The following is a 19,016-nucleotide window of genomic DNA, read 5'->3' as shown; positions in this document are numbered from 1 at the left end:
AGGTGTATGCCCATCTTTATCAATGCCTGTGAGTAAACGGCATGTTCGTCGGATTGTACGTCTAGCCACAATAAATACTGTACTGCTACGACATAGTCTATTACTATCCAAACGAGTGTTCTAATAGTCATATTCTCAGACTGATGAGTGTACGGAGATACGTACCTGAGATCTAGTAATGCAAATCTGATGACAGCAGAGCGGAATAGCCCCATCCGAAACAGTAGTCGCATAATCATAGGTACATCTCTTGAATAACGTACTTAGCCAGCCGCATTACGCCTGGGAGCAGGATGATCTCATTGACGGGAAGAATGAGCAGAACCAGGAGAGCCGGAATATCTTACTTGTATACCTCTATGATCCTAAGGGTCACTCATCATGCATGTGTGTGAAGCTAATCCGCTATTCGTCAGGACCCAACTGATCGCAGTAATACCTCAGGCATGGATTCCGATTAGATAAGAGCCTCGCTGAAACCCGAAACAGGACTAGATCCCCCGTAAGCCCTAAGTGTGTGTCCCCCCTCAGCACAATTCTGAGCAAAAAGACTGGGCGGTTGAAAAAAGAAAATCCTTTTGGAATTTCCTTTCCTTCGTTATCACGACAACTTCAAGTCAAACCCCCCCAACTACCAATTCAAACGACACGCTAGCCCTTAAACAACCTGCCTTCGTAAATAAGAAGATATGGGGGGCAGCAAGAACAAGTCCGGCTACTTCGACAAGCTGCAAGGCTTGTTGGAGGAGTACAAGTCCATCTTCATCGTCGAGATTGACAATGTCTCTTCCCAGCAGATGCACGAGATTCGCTCGTCTCTCCGCTCGCAGGCTGTTGTCCTGATGGGCAAGAACACCATGGTACGTCTTGCCTTTTTTTTGGTTTCGCATGCTCGTCTGCGTGAACGGAAAAACAGGGGAAGAGAAAAAAAAACGTGAGACTGACAAATTCTCTTTGAACAGGTTCGCCGTGCCCTCAAGACCTTCATCCCCGAACACCCCGAGTACGAGCGCCTCCTGCCCTTCGTTAAGGGCAACATCGGTTTCGTCTTCACCAACCAGGACCTGAAGGAGGTTCGCGACAAGATCCTGGTCAACAAGGTCGCCGCCCCCGCCCGTGCCGGTGCCCTGGCCCCGGCCGATGTCTGGATCCCTGCCGGCAACACCGGCATGGAGCCCGGAAAGACCTCGTTCTTCCAGGCCCTTGGCGTCCCCACCAAGATCGCCCGTGGTACCATTGAGATCACCACTGACCTCAAGCTCGTCGAGGCCGGCAGCAAGGTCGGCCCCTCCGAGGCCACCCTGCTCAACATGCTCAACATCTCCCCCTTCACCTACGGCATGGGCATCTCCCAGGTCTACGACGACGGCCAGACCTTCCCCTCCAGCGTCCTCGACATCACCGACGAGGAGCTCCTCAAGACCTTCACCTCGGCTATCACCACCATCACCTGCATCTCCCTCGCCACCAACCTCCCCACTCTCCCCTCCGTCATCCACTCCCTCATCAACACCTACAAGAAGGCCATCTCCCTCGCCCTCGAAACCGAGTACAGCTGGGACGCCATCGCCGAGCTCAAGGACCGCATCGCCAACCCCGACGCCTACGCCGCCGCCGCCCCCGCTGCTGCTGCTGCTGCCGGTGGCTCCGGAGCCGCCGCCGCCGAGGAGACCAAGAAGGACGAGTCTGAGGCTGAGGAGTCTGACGAGGAGGGCTTCGGTGGTCTCTTGTACGTTTTACCTCCCCAATTGCCTCTCCCTCCCCTTGGTGACCGTGCTGCTAGACCAATGCTAACATCTCTACCCTCGCAGCGACTAAACTGCTACGCCTACTCTGTTCGGAAACGTTCAGTCGGTGTCTGCGACGACTGTCGATTCGCTTCGATGAGCTTGGGGTTTCCAGAGACACATAGATTGCTAAGCCGTCAGCTGAGCATCCCGCTGCAACATGGGAAAACGAAAATGAGACATGATTCTCGACGACCCTTTTATATCTGTTTAATCGTGACAATCATGTGTGAATGAGCTTCTAACACTGCATTCTCACTCAAATAAAAAAAAGGTCGGTGCCAATTCCTTTCTCGATTTTCTCTCTCCCTAGGATGATTATAACCTATTTCCGAGCTTTTTAACCCTGATCTTTTTTGATGACTCACAATATCACAACTTAAATGACTTTCTATCAAATTCCTTCTTTATATTTTACATCTTCTTTGCATGGATATCAAGAAGCTAACATATACAAAGGTTCCTAGATGATTCTTTCCAAACCATTATATGCATATGCAGACACCTGCGCCCCCTTTATCTTTCATTTCATACAAGTACTTGCCGTCGACTGTCCGGGCTCATTACGTTGTGTCCCTTCCTCTAAGACACGACGGGCAGTGTCAATGGCCAGTCTTGGAAGTCCAGCCATGCGTGCAACCTTGAGGGCATGGCTCTGTCGATTTATGCCTTTTCGTAATTTGTGGATGTAGACGAAGCCGCCCTGGTCGTCTTCGTCGACGTCCGTACAGTAAAAGCGAACAGCACCACCGTCCGAAGTGCACAATCCCTCGGCCGCCACAAGCTCTTCCACGTCGTGGAAGTGCGTTGCAAACAGAGTCCGACATTGGTTGACAGTCACCAGATGCTGTAGGCAGGCAAATGAGACTGCTGTGCCGTCCTCGGGTGTCGTTCCCCGGCCAATCTCGTCCATGATGACGAAGGACCGTGGCGTTGCGTGCTTGAGGATTTGTGCCGTCTCAATCATCTCCACCATGAAGGTGCTCTGGTCGCGGTAGAGGTTGTCCGCGGAGCCCACGCGACTAAAGATGGCATCTACGATGCCAATCTCGGCGAACGACGCGGGCACGTAGCATCCAACCTGGGCCAGTATGGTGATCAGGGCATTCTGCCGCAGAAAGGTGCTCTTGCCTGCCATGTTGGGGCCTGTTATGAGCCACAATCTACCTTCGGTTGGCATCCCGACGAGACAGTCATTACGCACGAAGCTACGACCTTGCTCGTAGAGGCCTCCCTCGACCGTGGGGTGACGCCCGCCAATGATGGTGTGGGCGGTCGAGTTATTGAGCTGTGGGCGCACTAGGTTCTTTTCAACAGCCAGGTTGGCAAAGGATGTTGTGATGTCTAGCTCATCTAGGACCGCGGCGTTGTGTCGAATCTTGACAAGGTTCACGACGACGTGCTCTCGCAGCGACTGGAAGACGCGTTGCTCCTCAACACGGATTTGGAAACGGACTTGATCCAGCCGCTGTCCAAGTGATGTCCATTCCGGGAGGTGGAATGACCGAGTTGATCGGCTCGAGGAGACGGACCTGACGTCGGTTACGTGCTTGAGGTCCTTGCCCTTGATGTGGGCAATGTGACCCAGACCAGGCGTCCAGCGAAGTGTCATGCTCGAGGCCTGGAATCGCTCCCTCAATGTCTCGGTGAGGGAGATTCTCTCCTTTTGCAAATAGACGAGGTCAGCATGTAGCTTCTGCAGACCTAGGCTGGCAGCTGGCTTCATGATCCAGCTCTCGTTGTCTTCGGCATAATGCTCTTTGAGTGACGCAGGCCTTTTCTTCCTTCCCTTCGGTAACGACGAAGCATCCTCTTGAGTTCCCTCGGAGGAGACAATATTTTCTGCAAGGACCATCATCTGTCCGGCCGTAGATTCCTCCATTTCATGCTGGTTGAGAATTCCCTCTTCGTCAATGGCATCCCTGATGCGAGCAGCCAGTTTCAAGGGCTCATCGAGATTGATGCGGGAAGTGAGTGACTTAAGGCAATCCTGATGTTGGTCCTCCTCTAGAAGAGCCACAATATCCTTGGTGGCTCGAATCGTGTATGCGATTCCAAGCAAATCGTCGGGGTCACCACGGCCCAAGGCGAACTTCTGAACCAAGCGCTGAGAATCATGACTGTGCTGGAGAAGGTTGATGATTGAATCACGGATGTCCGGAGAATCAATGAAATGCGCTACTACATCCTGTCTTTTTTTGATGACATCCAGAGAGGTCGAAGGGGAGCCCAGCCACTCATTGAGCAGACGGGCACCGCTTTTGGTAACGGTGCGTCGTATTGCATGCAGCAAACTGCCTTTAAAGAATCCATCCCGCATCGTCTGCTTGATCTCGAGGGCGCGCAGGCTGTTCTTGTCAATTGTCATGATGTCCATGTTTTCATGCCTGAGCGGCGGCTGAAGTTTCATGCTAAGCCCCTGCAACCTGTCCTTCACATAGTTGAGGACCAGATCGCCGGCTAGAACCTCATTTTGTGTCAGGCTGTCCCTTGTTGATGCAGGGACATCAGACTCGAGATACGGTGTCCAACCTGACGGGTTGAGGAGGGTCCCGGCAGTGGCATACGTGATCAAATACCTGTCCTCGGCAAGTATGGAGAATATACCGTGGTCTTTCTGCGTCCCAAAGCTCTGGTCAAGTACTACCTCTCGTGGGTTGACTCGCGACAAGATGGCAGGAAGTGAAGCGAGATCTGTAGCTTGGATGAAGAAGTGCCCAGTGGAGACATCGAGCCACGCGAGCCCAAGAGGGAGAGAAGCTTGCTGAGGCATGGTGCCCAGAGTATCCGGTACTACGGTGCTCTGCTTCTCCGAATTATTGCTCGCGGTATCATGCTGGCCCACATGAATTGCCATGACATAGTTGTTGGCATAAGGGTCCATGAAGTTCTCGTCGATCAGAGTGCCAGGTGTGATGATGCGAGATACACGACGATTGTGCATCAGTCCACCCGACTTGACCTTTTCCGAAGCCTCATTGGGGAATTCCTCGGCTATGGCAACATAGCGGTTAAGATCCTGAACCAGGATTTTAAGGAAACGGTCGAGTTGAAAGAAGGGAAACCCGGCCTGAAATGCGGGTCAACACGGTTATTATGCCAGAACGGAAACGCACGCAAAAGGCCATACCATGGGCACCGGTCCAGCACTCGTCTTCTTAGATGCCACCTTGAGATTTAGTAATGGGCCATATTCGTCGGCATGCTCAAAGTAGAGCTCATAAAAACCACCGACGCGGGTCAAGAGGACGCAGTTGTCGAATTTCTGCATGTTGCGACGGGCCTGTAGCACCACAGTGGGATAGGCCGGCTCATCGCGAGTATCATGATTAATTACTGTCGGCTTATGCCTCGGTAGAAGGCCCTGTGGTAGATCGGCGAGATTGACGGTGGTCTTTGTCTTTTTGCCCCTGATCTGATGTTTAAAATGGCCAGCACGAGTCGCGGTGACACGAGTCGCACTGTGAATCGAGCGATGGTGGCGGTCGAGACTCGAGGAAAGAGTGAGATGGAATTCCCTCTGTCGGCAGAGAAGCTTGCCAGGCCATCGAGCTCCATACACGCGCAGCATGAGAGGGTTTATTATGAGGCAGCGTTACTGGCAGACTAGAGGAAGAGGAGGTCTGAAAAAGCTGCAGCTGTACTAATTATGCGCGAAGTGGGAGGAAAGAGGTACAGTGCTCATATATTACATACTGTGCTCGGTCACGACTACCTCATATTCATGTAGAACACCACGATACTATGACAGAGATAATAAATATTAGTGACTAAAAGTGCGGTGATCTCTACGGTATCTAAGCTATTTCAATTCATGAGTTTTATTCCGTCGTCAATGGTGCAGTACAAGAAAAAATGAATGAAATACCTCTCTAGATTTCCCATGTGTTTTGGCAGGAGCGTTATAAACCATCGTCACCTTCTCGTTTTGGCAAGAAATCCTAGATCCATCCTCGTCAGCAAATTAAGATGCCATTCACGCCACCAGACATCTCCCAGGGCAGCCGTATTCATTCCGACGCATCGACGTATTCCATTCCAGGCAGTCTTCCTCTGTTCATCTCTCTTTCGGACGCCGAACCCGCTTCATCCACCACCATCAGACAGCAACAAGGGCAGCAACCCATCTCGACAGCCGCCATGGGCCCCGAAAAGCTCCCCATCCCAGCAGCCCAGCTGATCAGCAGCCGAGACCATCTCGTTCCCGGTCAGCTCCTCGTAACAGAGCTCTTCTTCCGCGTCCCGCTCGACTACAAGCGGCCATCAGGCGTATCCATCACACTCTTCGGACGGCGTGTGGTCAAGAGCAGTGGGGCCCCCGCTGACGACGGCGACGGCAATGACAATGGCAATAGCGATAAGAAGCGTTACCTGGTATACCTCGAAGGCGGACCTGGATTCGGTAATTCGGAACCTCAGGTCCACCCTGTGACGCGCATGGCCCTGGCAAAGGGGTACCAAGTCCTCCTTCTGGACCACCGAGGCACGGGTTTGAGCACGCCCGTGTCGGCCGAGAGCCTGGACCGCATCGCGTCGGACAATGTCTCCGCGCAGGCTGACTACCTCAAACTAATGCGGCAGGATAACACGGTGCGTGACCTCGAATCAGTACGCCTGTGCCTGACGGCGGGGTGGTCCGAGTCCCGCGCGCGATGGTCAATCTTCGGCCAGTCATACGGCGGCTTCGTGAGCATGAGCTACCTGTCCATGCACCCAGAAGGCCTGGAGGAGGTGTTTTTGACCGGCGGGCTGGCCCCCGTCGGCAAAACACCCGACCAAGTCTACAGCGCTCTGTTCCCGCGCATCGTCCGCCGCAACGAAGAGTACTACCACAAATTCCCTGAGGACGTGGCCGCCGTGCGACAGGTGGCCGCGCACATCGAGTCGCATGGTGGGCACGTCGCCCTTCCTTCGGGCGGCATTCTGACCGTACCGCGCCTCCTCACGCTAGGTATCAACTTTGGCTTTCACGGCGGCTTCGACAGTGTTCACACCACCATCCTACGCCTCAAGGCCTCGCTTGACCAGCTGGGTTTCCTGTCCCGCGCCGCCCTCGCGCCCCTCGAAACGGGCACCCCTCTCGACTTCAACATCATCTACGCCATCATCCACGAGGCCATCTACTGTGATGGCCCCGGCGTAGCTTCCAACTGGGCTGCGTACCGCGTCGGTAGGGACAACCCCTGTTTCCCCTGGCTGCGTCCCGATGCTCTCCCCATCACTGTCACCACCAACAACAACCCCGGCGAGCAAGGGCAGCAACAGCAGCAGCAAACGCCCCTTTACTTCTCGGGCGAAAACATCTTTCCCTTCCACTTCGTCACATACCCAGAGCTTTCCAAACTGCACGCCGTGGCAGAACGCCTCGCCGCTTTTGACAATTGGCCAGCCCTCTACAACAAGGAGCAGCTGGCCAACAACCAGGTCCCCGTCTATGCTGCCTCCTTCATCCACGACATGTACGTCGACTTTGACTTTGCCCGTGACACGGCCAGCCTGGTCAGGGGAACCAAAGTCTTTGAGACAAACGTCATGTACCACTCAGCTCTGCGGGCCAAGTCCGACGAGGTCCTCCAGCAGCTATTCAATCTCCGCGACGATGTCCTTGACTAATATACTACGGGTAATAATACCCACGAATATTATAGGATATCAATTCCTACATACAATGAATAAACAAACTCAAAACACGCATGACCATGTCATATCTATTCTAAGTCTATCTCCACTTGCATCTGGGCGTCTGTGGTAACAATATTAGCGAGCGTACTGTGGTTAGAGAGCAAAAGGGATGCATGGGAAATCGAAAAGAGAGGGAAACTGTACGCCAGATCTTGTTTGCCGACGCAGAGATGATTGTTGCTTTGGCCAAAAGCTTCTCTTCGTACTTTGCCACGTCTTTTTCTTTGAGACGGATCTTGTTTGGTTGTGCCTGCATGAGCACTGGGACGAGCTCTTTCGGGTCCACGCTGGCAATGGTCCCGGCACTGCGGAATCCGGACTCCCAGAACACACGACTGCCCACAAGTTCGTAAATATATATCAGCTCTGCATTCTTCACTGGAACGTAATTTTGGTAGGCATGAAGGTGTGATCTTGTGACGTACGCTGTTCGACTCTTGATAAAAGGAATCTTGGCCAGTTCCAGCAGATCTGTCCTAGCACCCGCCAACAACCTGTCCGAGAAGTGATCCAGAGCTGCCGCAAGAACACTATTACATGATGGTTATTTCTTGTCAGTCATTTTAGGATCCCTGTCAATTCCACAACTTGACTTTTCATACTTACCCCCATCCCATGGAAACGCAGAATTTGATCATTCCAGCCGCAAAGCCCTGGCAAGTCTGCGAGAGGTTCTGCACTGCTCCCCTTGGCATGTCGTACTTTCGAGCAACAGCATGAACGGGCATCTCATTGCACAAATCTCGTAGCTGAAGAGCAAGGTAGAAGCGGGCATACACCCGTGCCATTTCCTTTTCCTCTGGCGACGACGTCTTGAGAGCTGCACCTTGTGCCCTGTCGTGAATGGTAAGCAAACGGATTTGTGAGGGGGGTGGCAGTTGATTGCACACTCACAGCCTCTGCACTGTCGTCGGTTTTATACCTAGACAAGCCAGTACACGCATACCGCTGTCGTCGAGCATCTCCATTTCGTTCCGGAATATCTGCCAGTTGACCGGGACTCCGAAATCCTGTACTGGAGTGAAGGTGTACAGTATATGCATATCGCCGTCCATGACAAAGGACCGGAGAGCCCTACTGAGCTCTTTGTGGATGAAGATGCCGTCGTCTGGGTCTATGGCTGACGAGACGATGGCCTTCCCCAGTTGAGTGGCTGCATACTGGGAGTGCATATCCCTGGTAATGAACCCCGCCTCCTCCATGTCCTTGAGGCTTATCTCAACGCAATTGCTGACGTATTCTGTGCCGTGGGTATGCCACAAGAGCGACTTCTTGAAATGGCCCAGTATGGATTCGTGGCTAGTTGCCAGCCTTATAGCAATGACTTCGAGGAGTGCTCTATGAAAATAGTCAGCGGCTATGCCTAGAATCGCCAGGGCAGCTCGGAGCGTCCCACCTACCTCTGCAATCGATGATTCTCTGCATTGAGACAGCTCGTAACTTCGGGAAGGTCTGCATGCATCAATTCAACAACGCTCTCCAAGTCATCTTCAGAGCAGCATAGGTACGTCTCCCCTACGGGAACCCTGCCCTGCCTCCCCGCACGGCCTCTCATCTGCCTCAACAGCGCTGGACCGACCAGGTCTCGGCCCATGCGTGCACCATGCAGAATAACCCTTCTTGCCGGACTAGAGTAGAGTAAGCAAAATAAAATCGTGAAGGAGATCTTTGCGATGAGAGAAAGACTCACAGGTTTATACCGGCAGCTAAGCTACATGTTGCGACACAGACGATGATCGTCCCTGCGTCATAGGCCGCTGCAACTAAGTCTCTCTCCTCAGTAGTCAAGCCGGCCTAGACAGTTAGTATGGGAAGATATATGAAACGGTCTCGGAAACTCACATCTGGGGGAGAGAGAATTTAGCATTAATTTGTGGCCCGTGCTAGGGGAGGTTGACTTACGGTGAAAGGCCACTCCAGCAATAACAGTTTCTTCCAAAACAGGATCAAGGCCTGTGCTCAAACTCCTCAGTTCGGACAAGAGGTCCGTCCTCTTGTCAAGGAGCTTGGGATCAAGGTCCTGGGGTTCAGGCATCGCTCTGCTTATCCAGCGAGCGTCGCCTTCCGCCATTGCTCGACTGGATGCAAAGACCAGGACCCCGAAACCGGACGAGGCGGTTTCAAGCGCAAGAGTCACGACAGCATTGAGAACTGGATCGCGGAACTCTTTATGCTCCGATGCGTCGATGAGCCTCGTCGGGACTGCTCTATCCCTACTTTGTGTGGAGTTTTGGGTACTCAACTGAGTTGCCTTTCTGATCAGGTCCCCTGTCGAAGCAGCTGGGTACACCCTGCCGCTGCAGACGAGATGCTCATGTATAGGTACTGGGCGGTATCTGGTCTCGTATGAATGTGCGTCGATCCAACGTGCCATCAAATCCATGTTCTGTCACAATCAGGATTAACAGACAGGGTCACGAAGGGCTTCTTCTTTCTTCTTCAGATAGGGTATCGAGCTTACTGGGAGAGTGGCACTCATAGCAATTATCTGGACAGGCTGTTCAAGGCTCATGAGCTTGGTCGTCATAAGTTCCAGGAGATACCCCCTGTGATCATCATCAATCATGTGCAGTTCATCCAGCACGACAGCTCGGAGCTGTTGTACGACGCAATCGTCGATGGCAGCATTCACAAGAGAATTTGCCTACGGACCAGTCAGTGAGCCAGATTCATGGGGGAAATGCTGACGGCATCCCAGCATACCTTTTCCATGGTACAGACACCGATATCAAAGTCTGCCCAGGTAGCTCGGACTTTTCCGCCACCAAAGAATCCAATAACTCTCACGAAATCCTCGTCTGCACGACGAGCCCATGTACCTGGCTTGTCCTCTTCATCCTGAGTGTTTGCATATTGCAGACCCTGAACGATCTTTCGCAGCCACCGTACCTTTTCCTGCACCAGAGCAACATATGGGAGAACCAGGAGGGCCTTGGAGCCCTTTTCTTCAAGTACTCTTTTGAGCATAAGCACTGACATAAGTTAGAACATGTCCACATAGGCGAAAATACGTTTTTGTTTTATGTACTCACAATCAGCAACAAGGGATTTGCCGCCGCCAGTGGGAGCACAGTAGACGAGGTTCTTGGTACCCTCGAGGAGTCGCGGGCCCTTTAAGCAGTTCTTCTGCCACGGATAAATCTGCTTGATACCGACCGAAGCAAAATTATCCACAAGCTGTGCCGGCAAGTCGTACGTGGGGTGCGACAGGCTGAGCTCCGGGTCGATCGTCGACGTGGGCGTTGCAGAAATCGCCTGCCTCTGAGAGTATTCTGATATCCCCTCACCCTCACCCTCACCCTCGTTATCGCAATTTACAATCCTGCTGGCAGACAGGCGTTTGGGACGGCCAGGCAGAAAGCTGATGGTTCTTTGAAACTGGACGCCGGCCGGGCCGCCCTTGGCGGGGTTGGAATCTTGGTAGTGGGAGTTGTTTGAATCGCCGTCGGACCAACTCCGCTTCTGACCAGTAGAAGCAGACAAGGTTCCGGAAAATCCGGTGGTAGAAGTCGAACGACCACCTTGAGCAGACTGCAAGGTGGTCTCATGTAAAAGACCCTGCATGCTATTCATGATGCACGGTATGTCGCTGTCGGTGGCATTCGACGGGAGGGAAATGGAGAGTTAGCTTTCGCAAAGATTAGGCAATTAGGCCATAAGATAAAGCGACAGGATCGGTCCAGTTGGTCTGGAAAAGAATACAAACAAAACCTGCTCACGGCAAAGGGCGTCGTAGCTGATTCTCGTTTGCTCAGCAAGTCGCGACGTTGACGTGACCTGACGAAAATCCCCACTCTTGTGAATGAGCCTTGTGGATGGACCCCTTCACACGAACCCACGTGACAAGTTTATATCCGTCTTACCCTGCGTACACATCTGCGCGGAAAAAAAAAAGATCTCATGACGATGCAGTTGAGGCATTATCATGAATTCGTGTGATGGGAATGCATTATTGACAGCACTGTGGAAGGATGTTTCACATTGTCATGCATATATCCAGGGATGATGGAGAAATGTATGGAGCATAAGTAGGACGACCTGTTGTATATGACGTAGGTAAAACGAACACGAATGGTATTTGTAAAAACACGTTAGGGTTGTACCATCAGGCCAAGCATCAGGCAATCAGGACATGCTACCACTATTCCGATTGGCAAAGAACCCTATTCATACCAGTAATACACTGGCAAAACGTACGTCAATTTTTCAACAAGGCACCAGCCCAATAAAACGCGGCGTTTCCCATCTCTCCGATGCGATATCTATTTGTACTGATTGATTGATCGTGGTTCAAAGATAGCCGTGACAAGAGTGAAACGCATGACATACTTGATTCGTCAGCAGGCTGCCAATCCGCCCGACAGGGGGACCACTTTTAACGCGGGGCGTTCCTGGCACCGGGAAAGCCGCAACAGGCCAGACAGAGAGCTCATTTACGAGTACTAAGTATTACAGCGTATTCGTGCGAGAGAGAGAGTTCCAGAGAGAGAGGAGGGAGGGAGGGATGAAGAATCGTTACACGTAATTGTTCGGTCGTATCTGCCTTGGGGTTGTACTCGGTAGCACCTGATGCGCCTGGTATTATCTTGAACCACTCACGACAATCAGTTATCACAACTATTACACAACTCTCGTAGGATTGCGGGCAGATACATTACTCACACGTGCACATGTGTACCGCGCTGACTGTGGGTGGTGGTATGGTATCATATAGCAGCATCTACTAAGTAATAATAATATGGTCTATTGCTAACTTGGCGCTACTGCATTACTAGCAGTCTAGCAATGAGCTACCACCCGCTGGCAGAACTCTCGAGAAAATAATCCAAGTAAAAAAAGGCCTGCAGGCGATCTCGTCAGGATTTTTTTTTCTCTTTTTTGCCCCGCGGTCCCGCCCATTGGCCGCATCCCCTAAAACCCTGCACCAACCAGCCCACTGGGAATTCCAGAAGTAGAAAGGGACCTTAAACTGGCTCGCATCTGCTGAGCGCCTTCCCCTCTGCTTCCCCCCTCCCCCCTCCCCCCCTCTCTCACCCACACTCTGGCGCTGCCTGCCGCCCACTCTCCAGCTGTGTTCTTTTTCCCTCTCTCTCCTTCTTTCTGAAACCCCTCCCACTTCCTGGCCTCCCTCTCAAACATCGCGGAAACGTATAGAACTTCCTCCCCGAATATACAACTACTGTTATCTCCCGCCGACCGGTATTGGTAGCAGGCTGTAGAATGCAGTATTAAACCGTAACAAACAATCTAAGCGCTTGGTGGGATCTCATACAAGGCGCTTTCCCCCCAACCATACCATCCTAGTATTACGACGTGAGCTCTATCAACGTGCTCCTTCCTTCTATGCGCGCTTCTCGCTCTTGCCGGATTGTACATACGACATACTTATAAAGTCACTATATAGCTGGCAGGAAGAGGCGCGATTATTGTTCCTCCCTTCCCTACATGTGTGTTCATGTCTCTCCTGTATCTACGAGCACTGAACACCCCCTCCCCCCCTTTAACACTCCCCGGTTGGTGGATACGGGAACCCCTTATGCTTTGTACGGAAGAATGCGGCGGAATGATGAAGTGATTATTATTACTATTGCCGGCAATAATAATACACACGCGCAGACTCCAGTCTGTAATGTGACTCTGAGCGGCATGTTTCCATGGTTTAATTGATTGTCCGAGCAACTCTTTCAGCCTCCATGTGCCCTCGGGCGCGGAAACATGACTGTACAGGTAATTCGGAAGCCTAATGCATGGCTGGAAGAGCATTGTTGATGCCTTGTCTCGGCTACTCATGTTGCCTTCGCTCCCGTCCATACCTCCCTTTCCTTACGTCCCTCGTCCGTAGCCTTCCCGTTCATCCCCCATCGGCACCTTTTGTCTTTTCTTCTTCCCCTTTCTTTTCTTTGCCATGTACAAACACCGCAAACGTCGTGATGTGAGTGTGCGTGTGCTGTGAGAATGCCCGACACGCTACAACCATACGGATAAGTACTCGTACTCGTAGTATCCGTACCACGTCAGTACCCTCTCACTCAAGCTGTATCATGATTTACGGGAGAACCAATCAAAATCCCTGTCGGTAGGGATGGTCCCGCGTCCACATCGACAATTATGACTGTACAAAATTACCGCCATAAAGAGAAGTATTAAAGGCAGGCTAAGCAAATGCAATAGGCTCAAATGTTTCTTTTTTCTTTTCTTTTTTTTTCCATAAGAAAAAAACCAAAGATAAAAAAAGATCAGAGATGAAGAAATTGCCCAAGAACAGAAGAAGAAAAGAAAAGAGCATTCCGAGAATCAAGGGGATCCCGATGACACATGTGTCCCGGTTTTGGCCTATAGTCCGTGGTGCAACAGATGTATCGATCCTACGAGTAATAATACTTGAGTCTGAGCATCCGTACTAATAATGCATGTACATATACGTTGTACGGTCGTACCGAGCAGCTGCTACACTGGCGCCACGTCAGATCGAGTGGCAGTAGCTCGCTCCCGCCCCCCTTCTTCCCCTTTGTCGCGTGCAAAGCTCCTCAGTGTGATGTTGTCGTGTATATGATTATATATACAGTATGAACGAGTACGCACGAGTAGTAGGCGGTGGCGCACATGACTGGACACCAACGAGTGGTAAGGTGACGATTTTGCACATCTGCGTAGATTTTTGCATGGCCAGAGTATCAGGCGTAAATCATTAACGTGGTTTTCTCTCTCTCCCCGCCATGCTCATCATTATCCATGCTGCATTTACAGATGTTTTCTATGTTGCTATTCTTGTTAATACTCCGTATTTGCTGTCATGTGCATAATACCGATTACGGAGTATCAACAGTTGTAATACTCGTCATTTTTCTTCTCCTTTTCTTTTTTGTTTTGTTTTGCAGGGATTAAATGCGCGGACCCGGGGAAAGATGTAGATGACGCCGAATGTGGGTCGCCACGACAGTTTCCTTTTATGAGAGCAAGTGCGACTCGCGAGTTAATTGTATCCCCATACTTCGCATTACATGCTACGTGGTACAGACAACCAGGTCGACAAGCCAGGCAAGCAGAAAGAAAGAGAGAGAGAGAGAGAGAGAGAGAGAGAGAGAGAGAGAGAGAGCAGGAGAGAGCTAGTTTTGCTATTGTTGACCGTAATACCTCTAAAAATAAAACGAGTCGCACAATATGGAGTAAGTGTGTGTCGCAGTCCTGGGGCCTGAAAATTAGTGCCTGGGGTACTTATTTTCGGTCCCCGAGAGCATCTCTCTGTCACGCCGTTGAGGGAAGAAGCAATCAATATAGAAGTAAGGTAGACGATATAATTAGTGTCATACTTTTCCACCGTTTTAGTGGGTGGGAAAGCAGAGTTGTCCCTGTATTATATTCTAATAAGGATAGTATCGAGTCTAACGTTATAGACGTTAGGATTAATGTCATAGTACGGGACTCGACGTTTTAGACGTCGAGTCTTGCTTACCTAAGCTATGAACTGATTTACTATGACACATATAGTATTAGGTAGTCTTATACATCGATCCTGACGTCTATACTATTAGACTTGACACTATTCTTATTAGAACATAATCTAGGAACAGCTCTACTTTTCTGCTAATAAATACGACGGAAAAGTATGACAAGTGGTGTTACTACACGTATAGTAATAACACGTCTGTCTGACTATGCCAGAGTCAAAAGTCATGTTTCCATATACGCCAATGTCGTACAACAGGCGCCTCACGGCGCTACGCTTAGAGGCCAATTGTGATAAAGCACGTATTTTATGAGACAACAGGCACGAAGACAATCACAACCTGTCTTATCCCTGTTTTTGGCTTATGCCACATGAGGACATCGAGGCGCCTGGCCAAGGGTGTTCTATTTCACTTTTGCTTTGTTAAATATCCAAAAGCTTTAAGGTGCCTACCTGACGCATTTTCTTTCACTGGGACTCTCTAGCATCCATTTCATCTTCAACCATTCATTCAATCTTCCAGATACAGTGAAAACTCTTAAGAATTTTCATCGTGACTGCCACCGCTGTCACTAGTTGTATCGTCGCGCTTTACTCCCATGACCACTTCCAGAACCTTCCAATGATAAGGGATGCTCGAGATAGTTTTCTCGGCTCGGATGCTGAGGCCCTTATTACCGCTATTATCAAGCCTTTCTTTGTCGCCCATGGACCGATCCGTTGGGTTGGTCATGATGTATCGTCACTTCGACCTCAAACCTAACTAGAAGCTAGTTGATTACAACCGCACTTCTATTCCCTGGGTTGGATCTCAAGCGATTTCCTCCGGGACGAGATCCCCCCAGCCTCACATGTGGGCCTTCGACAACGTTGGGCTCCTGAAGCCGACCGAGTTCCACTACGCTGAGAATCAGGACAAGCCCTTTACTGACAAAGAGCTAGCATTTTTCGTAAAGCTTGAGGATATCCTCGACCAACTGAGGCTGTCCCAACTCTTTGGGTTGATCCGGTACCCTGGAGATGACTTTTCCGGGTCCTGCGAGTTTACTGAAGGAACTGCCAACATTAATCTCAGCCCGGGAGATATGAGTGGCTATCTCCCCTACTGTTGCTGCACCTGCAATGCTTCCACGGAGGATCACGCTCATGGGACGCATGTATACACCACCTAGGTCTGGGCCAGGAAATAAGGTGACCAAAATTGATAGCAGTAAATATCGACGACTCCTACGTCATTGAGGAGAAGTAGTCTAAATAAAGCAAGGCAACATCCCGATCTCCTACCGAGCACTTAAATTGTTTATTATGGTATACGGCACCTTTTGGATGAAGCACCATTTGATATTAGCTAAATGGGTTGGATCCTATAGGGTTTCGCCCCTGGTGATTATCACGTTCGCAGACAGTTTCATTTTCTCACGTTGTCTCTCGTGATGCTTCGCCATTCTCTTTCATGACCTTCCTGGGATGTGGTAAGCGCTACTCTTGTCAATATAGTTTTCTACTCCCATACACCTAGAATGCAGAGAACTCGTTGGGCCAAATGACACAGAAAGTTCAAAAGAATAGAGAAAATTATCAAACGAAAACACTAAGGTGATGCCATATTTTCTAGATTTCTTCCTTTCCTCTCTCTGTGATCTAAATTTTGCCACTTCATGTCTAAGGCAAGCATTTTTTACCCTTTCCTTCTTTCCCTCTCTCCCTCCCAGTTCAGATTAGTCATCCGCTCTCTAATGTATCTATTCTCTCTCACGCTCTCACGCGCTCACGCGCACTCTTTCTACTATGTCTTTTAACCTCACCCTCACCCCCCCTCACTCTCACCCTTGCATTCGCCCTCGCCCTCGCCTTTGTCCTCTTAATCTGCTCTACGTGGCCGATGTACACTTGATATTCGCATTCGTCAAACGGATTTACCACATCTCCAAATTTTCACGTCGGAAAATATTATCGCTGCCATCGCGGCATTGGGCATCAACTCAGAAAGGATATTTCTCGACGACAAATTTCACGGGGATCAGTGTCACATCTTTAGACTCAGCCAACGAGCCAGTTCTGTCTACGGGGACTCGGAAACTACAGCGCTGGCTGTGCGTGCGACAGTCTACATGGATCACAGCTGTGGCGATGCCAAGGTCGACATTCTATCCACAGAGCTGCACACCCTCCAGACTCTACATGATAGAAACTTTCCATGAGCACCCCAGTGCTGCGGGTCTAGCCTCACATTCGAGAACGCCGTCCGACACCCGTTTTTGTTACTGACATGAGTTGACGGAGTTAAAATCTTCTGGGATGATAACCTGCCGACAGCATGAGCGGTTAGAGATAAGGTACTGGCGCAGATGGCGGCTATACAGATGTCCTTGATCGAGTGCACGCAGGAACATGGTATGTACCCGTCGTCATTTTCATTATAAACATAAAGTGTCGAACACTCATCGGTTGCACCCCGATTTTGCATAATACAAGAGCCACAACCGCGACCATGTTTTTAGAGAGGCTTTGGGCAAATCGCCTAACGCGTGTGACCGAAGGAAAGATAGGCCCTGTTTGCACTCCGGTCATAGGAAAACATACATAGCTTAAGCCGGACTTTACAATGAAACTGTCGAGTTCGGCTCCACAATAAAAAAAAAGATAAGGACTTAACGCTATATATGTCATACTTTTTCGCTGTTTTGGTAGGCGGCAAAGCAGAGCTGCCCCGTGCTGTGTTTTGATAGGGACAGTGTCGAGTCTGACGGTATAGACATCAGGATCGACACATGAGCAAGACTGTGTCAGAGGAACGGCGGGGATTGAGAACGGAAAGAAAGTATCAGGATGTAGTTAGATAACACAATATATTTGTGAGAACAAACACCACAGACACTTCTGACTTGCATTCAAATAGTAGGTTAGGTGTTTAGTGGTGTTAATGCCCTTGTTCTGCATTCTTGTCGTGGTGCTGGACTAGACGGGTTTAGAGTCGAATCCCGCTTACCTAAGCTATGAACTGAATCACTATGACAATACTATTAGACTCGACACCGTCCTTATTAGAACACAATATATGGATAGCTCTGCTTTCCCGCCTCCTAAAACGACGAAAAAGTATGATAATATCGGTAAAATGCTCGTCTAATGTTCTAGAGTGAAAGGAGTTATCCGGGTAAAGATTCACTGCTGTATTGACAGAAAAAAAAGGCTCGGAATTCTGGCCTTTTTGTTAATGTGTGTATCGTTGTTGTTATTTAAGGCAAATAGAGATTGTACAGGCGTTCCGTCTATATCAAGGACATCTCTGATCGGATCGGAATAACTTATTCCGACAGTTCATTCAGCTCATTGTTCCGACAAATTGGAGGAATCAGAAGGCGGGCTCCCCGACTGCGACACATGAATTATAGGAGGAGCAATAGCATCGGGGGGTATTGCTCTCACTGGTTTTCTTTGCGTCGATAGTGGCACGTCTGTTGCCTGGATCAATCATGCGTCGTCGTCTGAGATATCAGTATTACTCGTTACGCTGCAGTGAATAGACGAGGAATGGAAAGGTTATATGCGTCGGCCCTCTTTGGCATACACATTTCTGGACAATAGTTTAATATATAGATACCTTTTCCCCGCTTGAAAAAAGGACTAGAGGGCCTGGCTACTTGGAGGGATCTGGCTCCCTCCAGAGGGTCGCTCAGGGAGGGTGGAGAGTTCCCGCCCCATGGTGTGACGGAGAGGTGAAGAAGGTGGCGGAAGAGGCGGATGACGGCTGGTTGGTCGCCCACACCATTTGCACCCCCCACCAGACACAAAACGACAATGATGGAATAGCAGAATAAGAGAGGCGGGACGACGAGGATACAGTTAGGATACCACGTATTGTTTCCCTTCTACCTCGATTTGAAAAAACTGCGCATCCCGATGTGGTGGTGGTGTCACTTTCATTCTGTGTGGTGTGTACTTTGCCTGCCTCCTCCAATTGCCTAGTGGATCTCGACTGACTAGGTTGAGCGCAAGTTGTCCCCACCCCATGCGCGTGTGCTGTCACGGTTTTTATTCAGTACGGTACTCGTAACTGATAACTCTACATGTACGGGTCATTCAAATCTGTTGCGTGT

General features: G+C 50.3%; 5 protein-coding genes across 5 annotated transcripts; 3 read left to right on the top strand and 2 right to left on the bottom strand.

Annotated features, from left to right (window-relative positions):
* Positions 1 to 689: 689 nt before the first annotated feature.
* Positions 690 to 1,818, top strand: GMORB2_6262 (large subunit ribosomal protein LP0; the record flags this gene model as incomplete). The annotated part of the gene is made up of 3 exons (XM_035468232.1): positions 690 to 860; positions 963 to 1,729; positions 1,812 to 1,818. 3 exons carry the CDS (start codon positions 690 to 692, stop codon positions 1,816 to 1,818), a joined length of 945 nt encoding a protein of 314 aa, XP_035322213.1.
* A 492-nt stretch (positions 1,819 to 2,310) lies between these two features.
* On the bottom strand, positions 2,311 to 5,358 carry GMORB2_6261 (DNA mismatch repair ATPase MutS; the record flags this gene model as incomplete). Its single annotated transcript, XM_035468231.1, has 2 exons — positions 2,311 to 4,857; positions 4,918 to 5,358. The coding sequence occupies 2 exons, from the start codon at positions 5,356 to 5,358 to the stop codon at positions 2,311 to 2,313; spliced, it is 2,988 nt and encodes a 995-aa protein (XP_035322212.1).
* Positions 5,359 to 5,927: 569 nt separating this feature from the next.
* On the top strand, positions 5,928 to 7,400 carry GMORB2_6260 (alpha/beta hydrolase fold; the record flags this gene model as incomplete). The annotated part of the gene is made up of 1 exon (XM_035468230.1): positions 5,928 to 7,400. The coding sequence occupies one exon, from the start codon at positions 5,928 to 5,930 to the stop codon at positions 7,398 to 7,400; it is 1,473 nt and encodes a 490-aa protein (XP_035322211.1).
* A 144-nt stretch (positions 7,401 to 7,544) lies between these two features.
* Positions 7,545 to 11,042, bottom strand: GMORB2_6259 (DNA polymerase theta; the record flags this gene model as incomplete). The annotated part of the gene is made up of 9 exons (XM_035468229.1): positions 7,545 to 7,556; positions 7,609 to 7,999; positions 8,076 to 8,303; positions 8,364 to 8,807; positions 8,870 to 9,097; positions 9,368 to 9,855; positions 9,931 to 10,113; positions 10,173 to 10,441; positions 10,502 to 11,042. 9 exons carry the CDS (start codon positions 11,040 to 11,042, stop codon positions 7,545 to 7,547), a joined length of 2,784 nt encoding a protein of 927 aa, XP_035322210.1.
* Positions 11,043 to 15,767: 4,725 nt separating this feature from the next.
* On the top strand, positions 15,768 to 16,088 carry GMORB2_6258 (uncharacterized protein; the record flags this gene model as incomplete). Its single annotated transcript, XM_035468228.1, has 1 exon — positions 15,768 to 16,088. One exon carries the CDS (start codon positions 15,768 to 15,770, stop codon positions 16,086 to 16,088), a length of 321 nt encoding a protein of 106 aa, XP_035322209.1.
* Positions 16,089 to 19,016: the final 2,928 nt, after the last annotated feature.

Source organism: Geosmithia morbida (assembly GCF_012550715.1).
Source record: "Geosmithia morbida isolate 1262 chromosome Unknown scaffold_5, whole genome shotgun sequence".
Classification (NCBI taxonomy): Eukaryota; Fungi; Ascomycota; class Sordariomycetes; order Hypocreales; family Bionectriaceae; genus Geosmithia; species Geosmithia morbida.
This window is presented reverse-complemented; position numbering and strand designations above follow the sequence as displayed.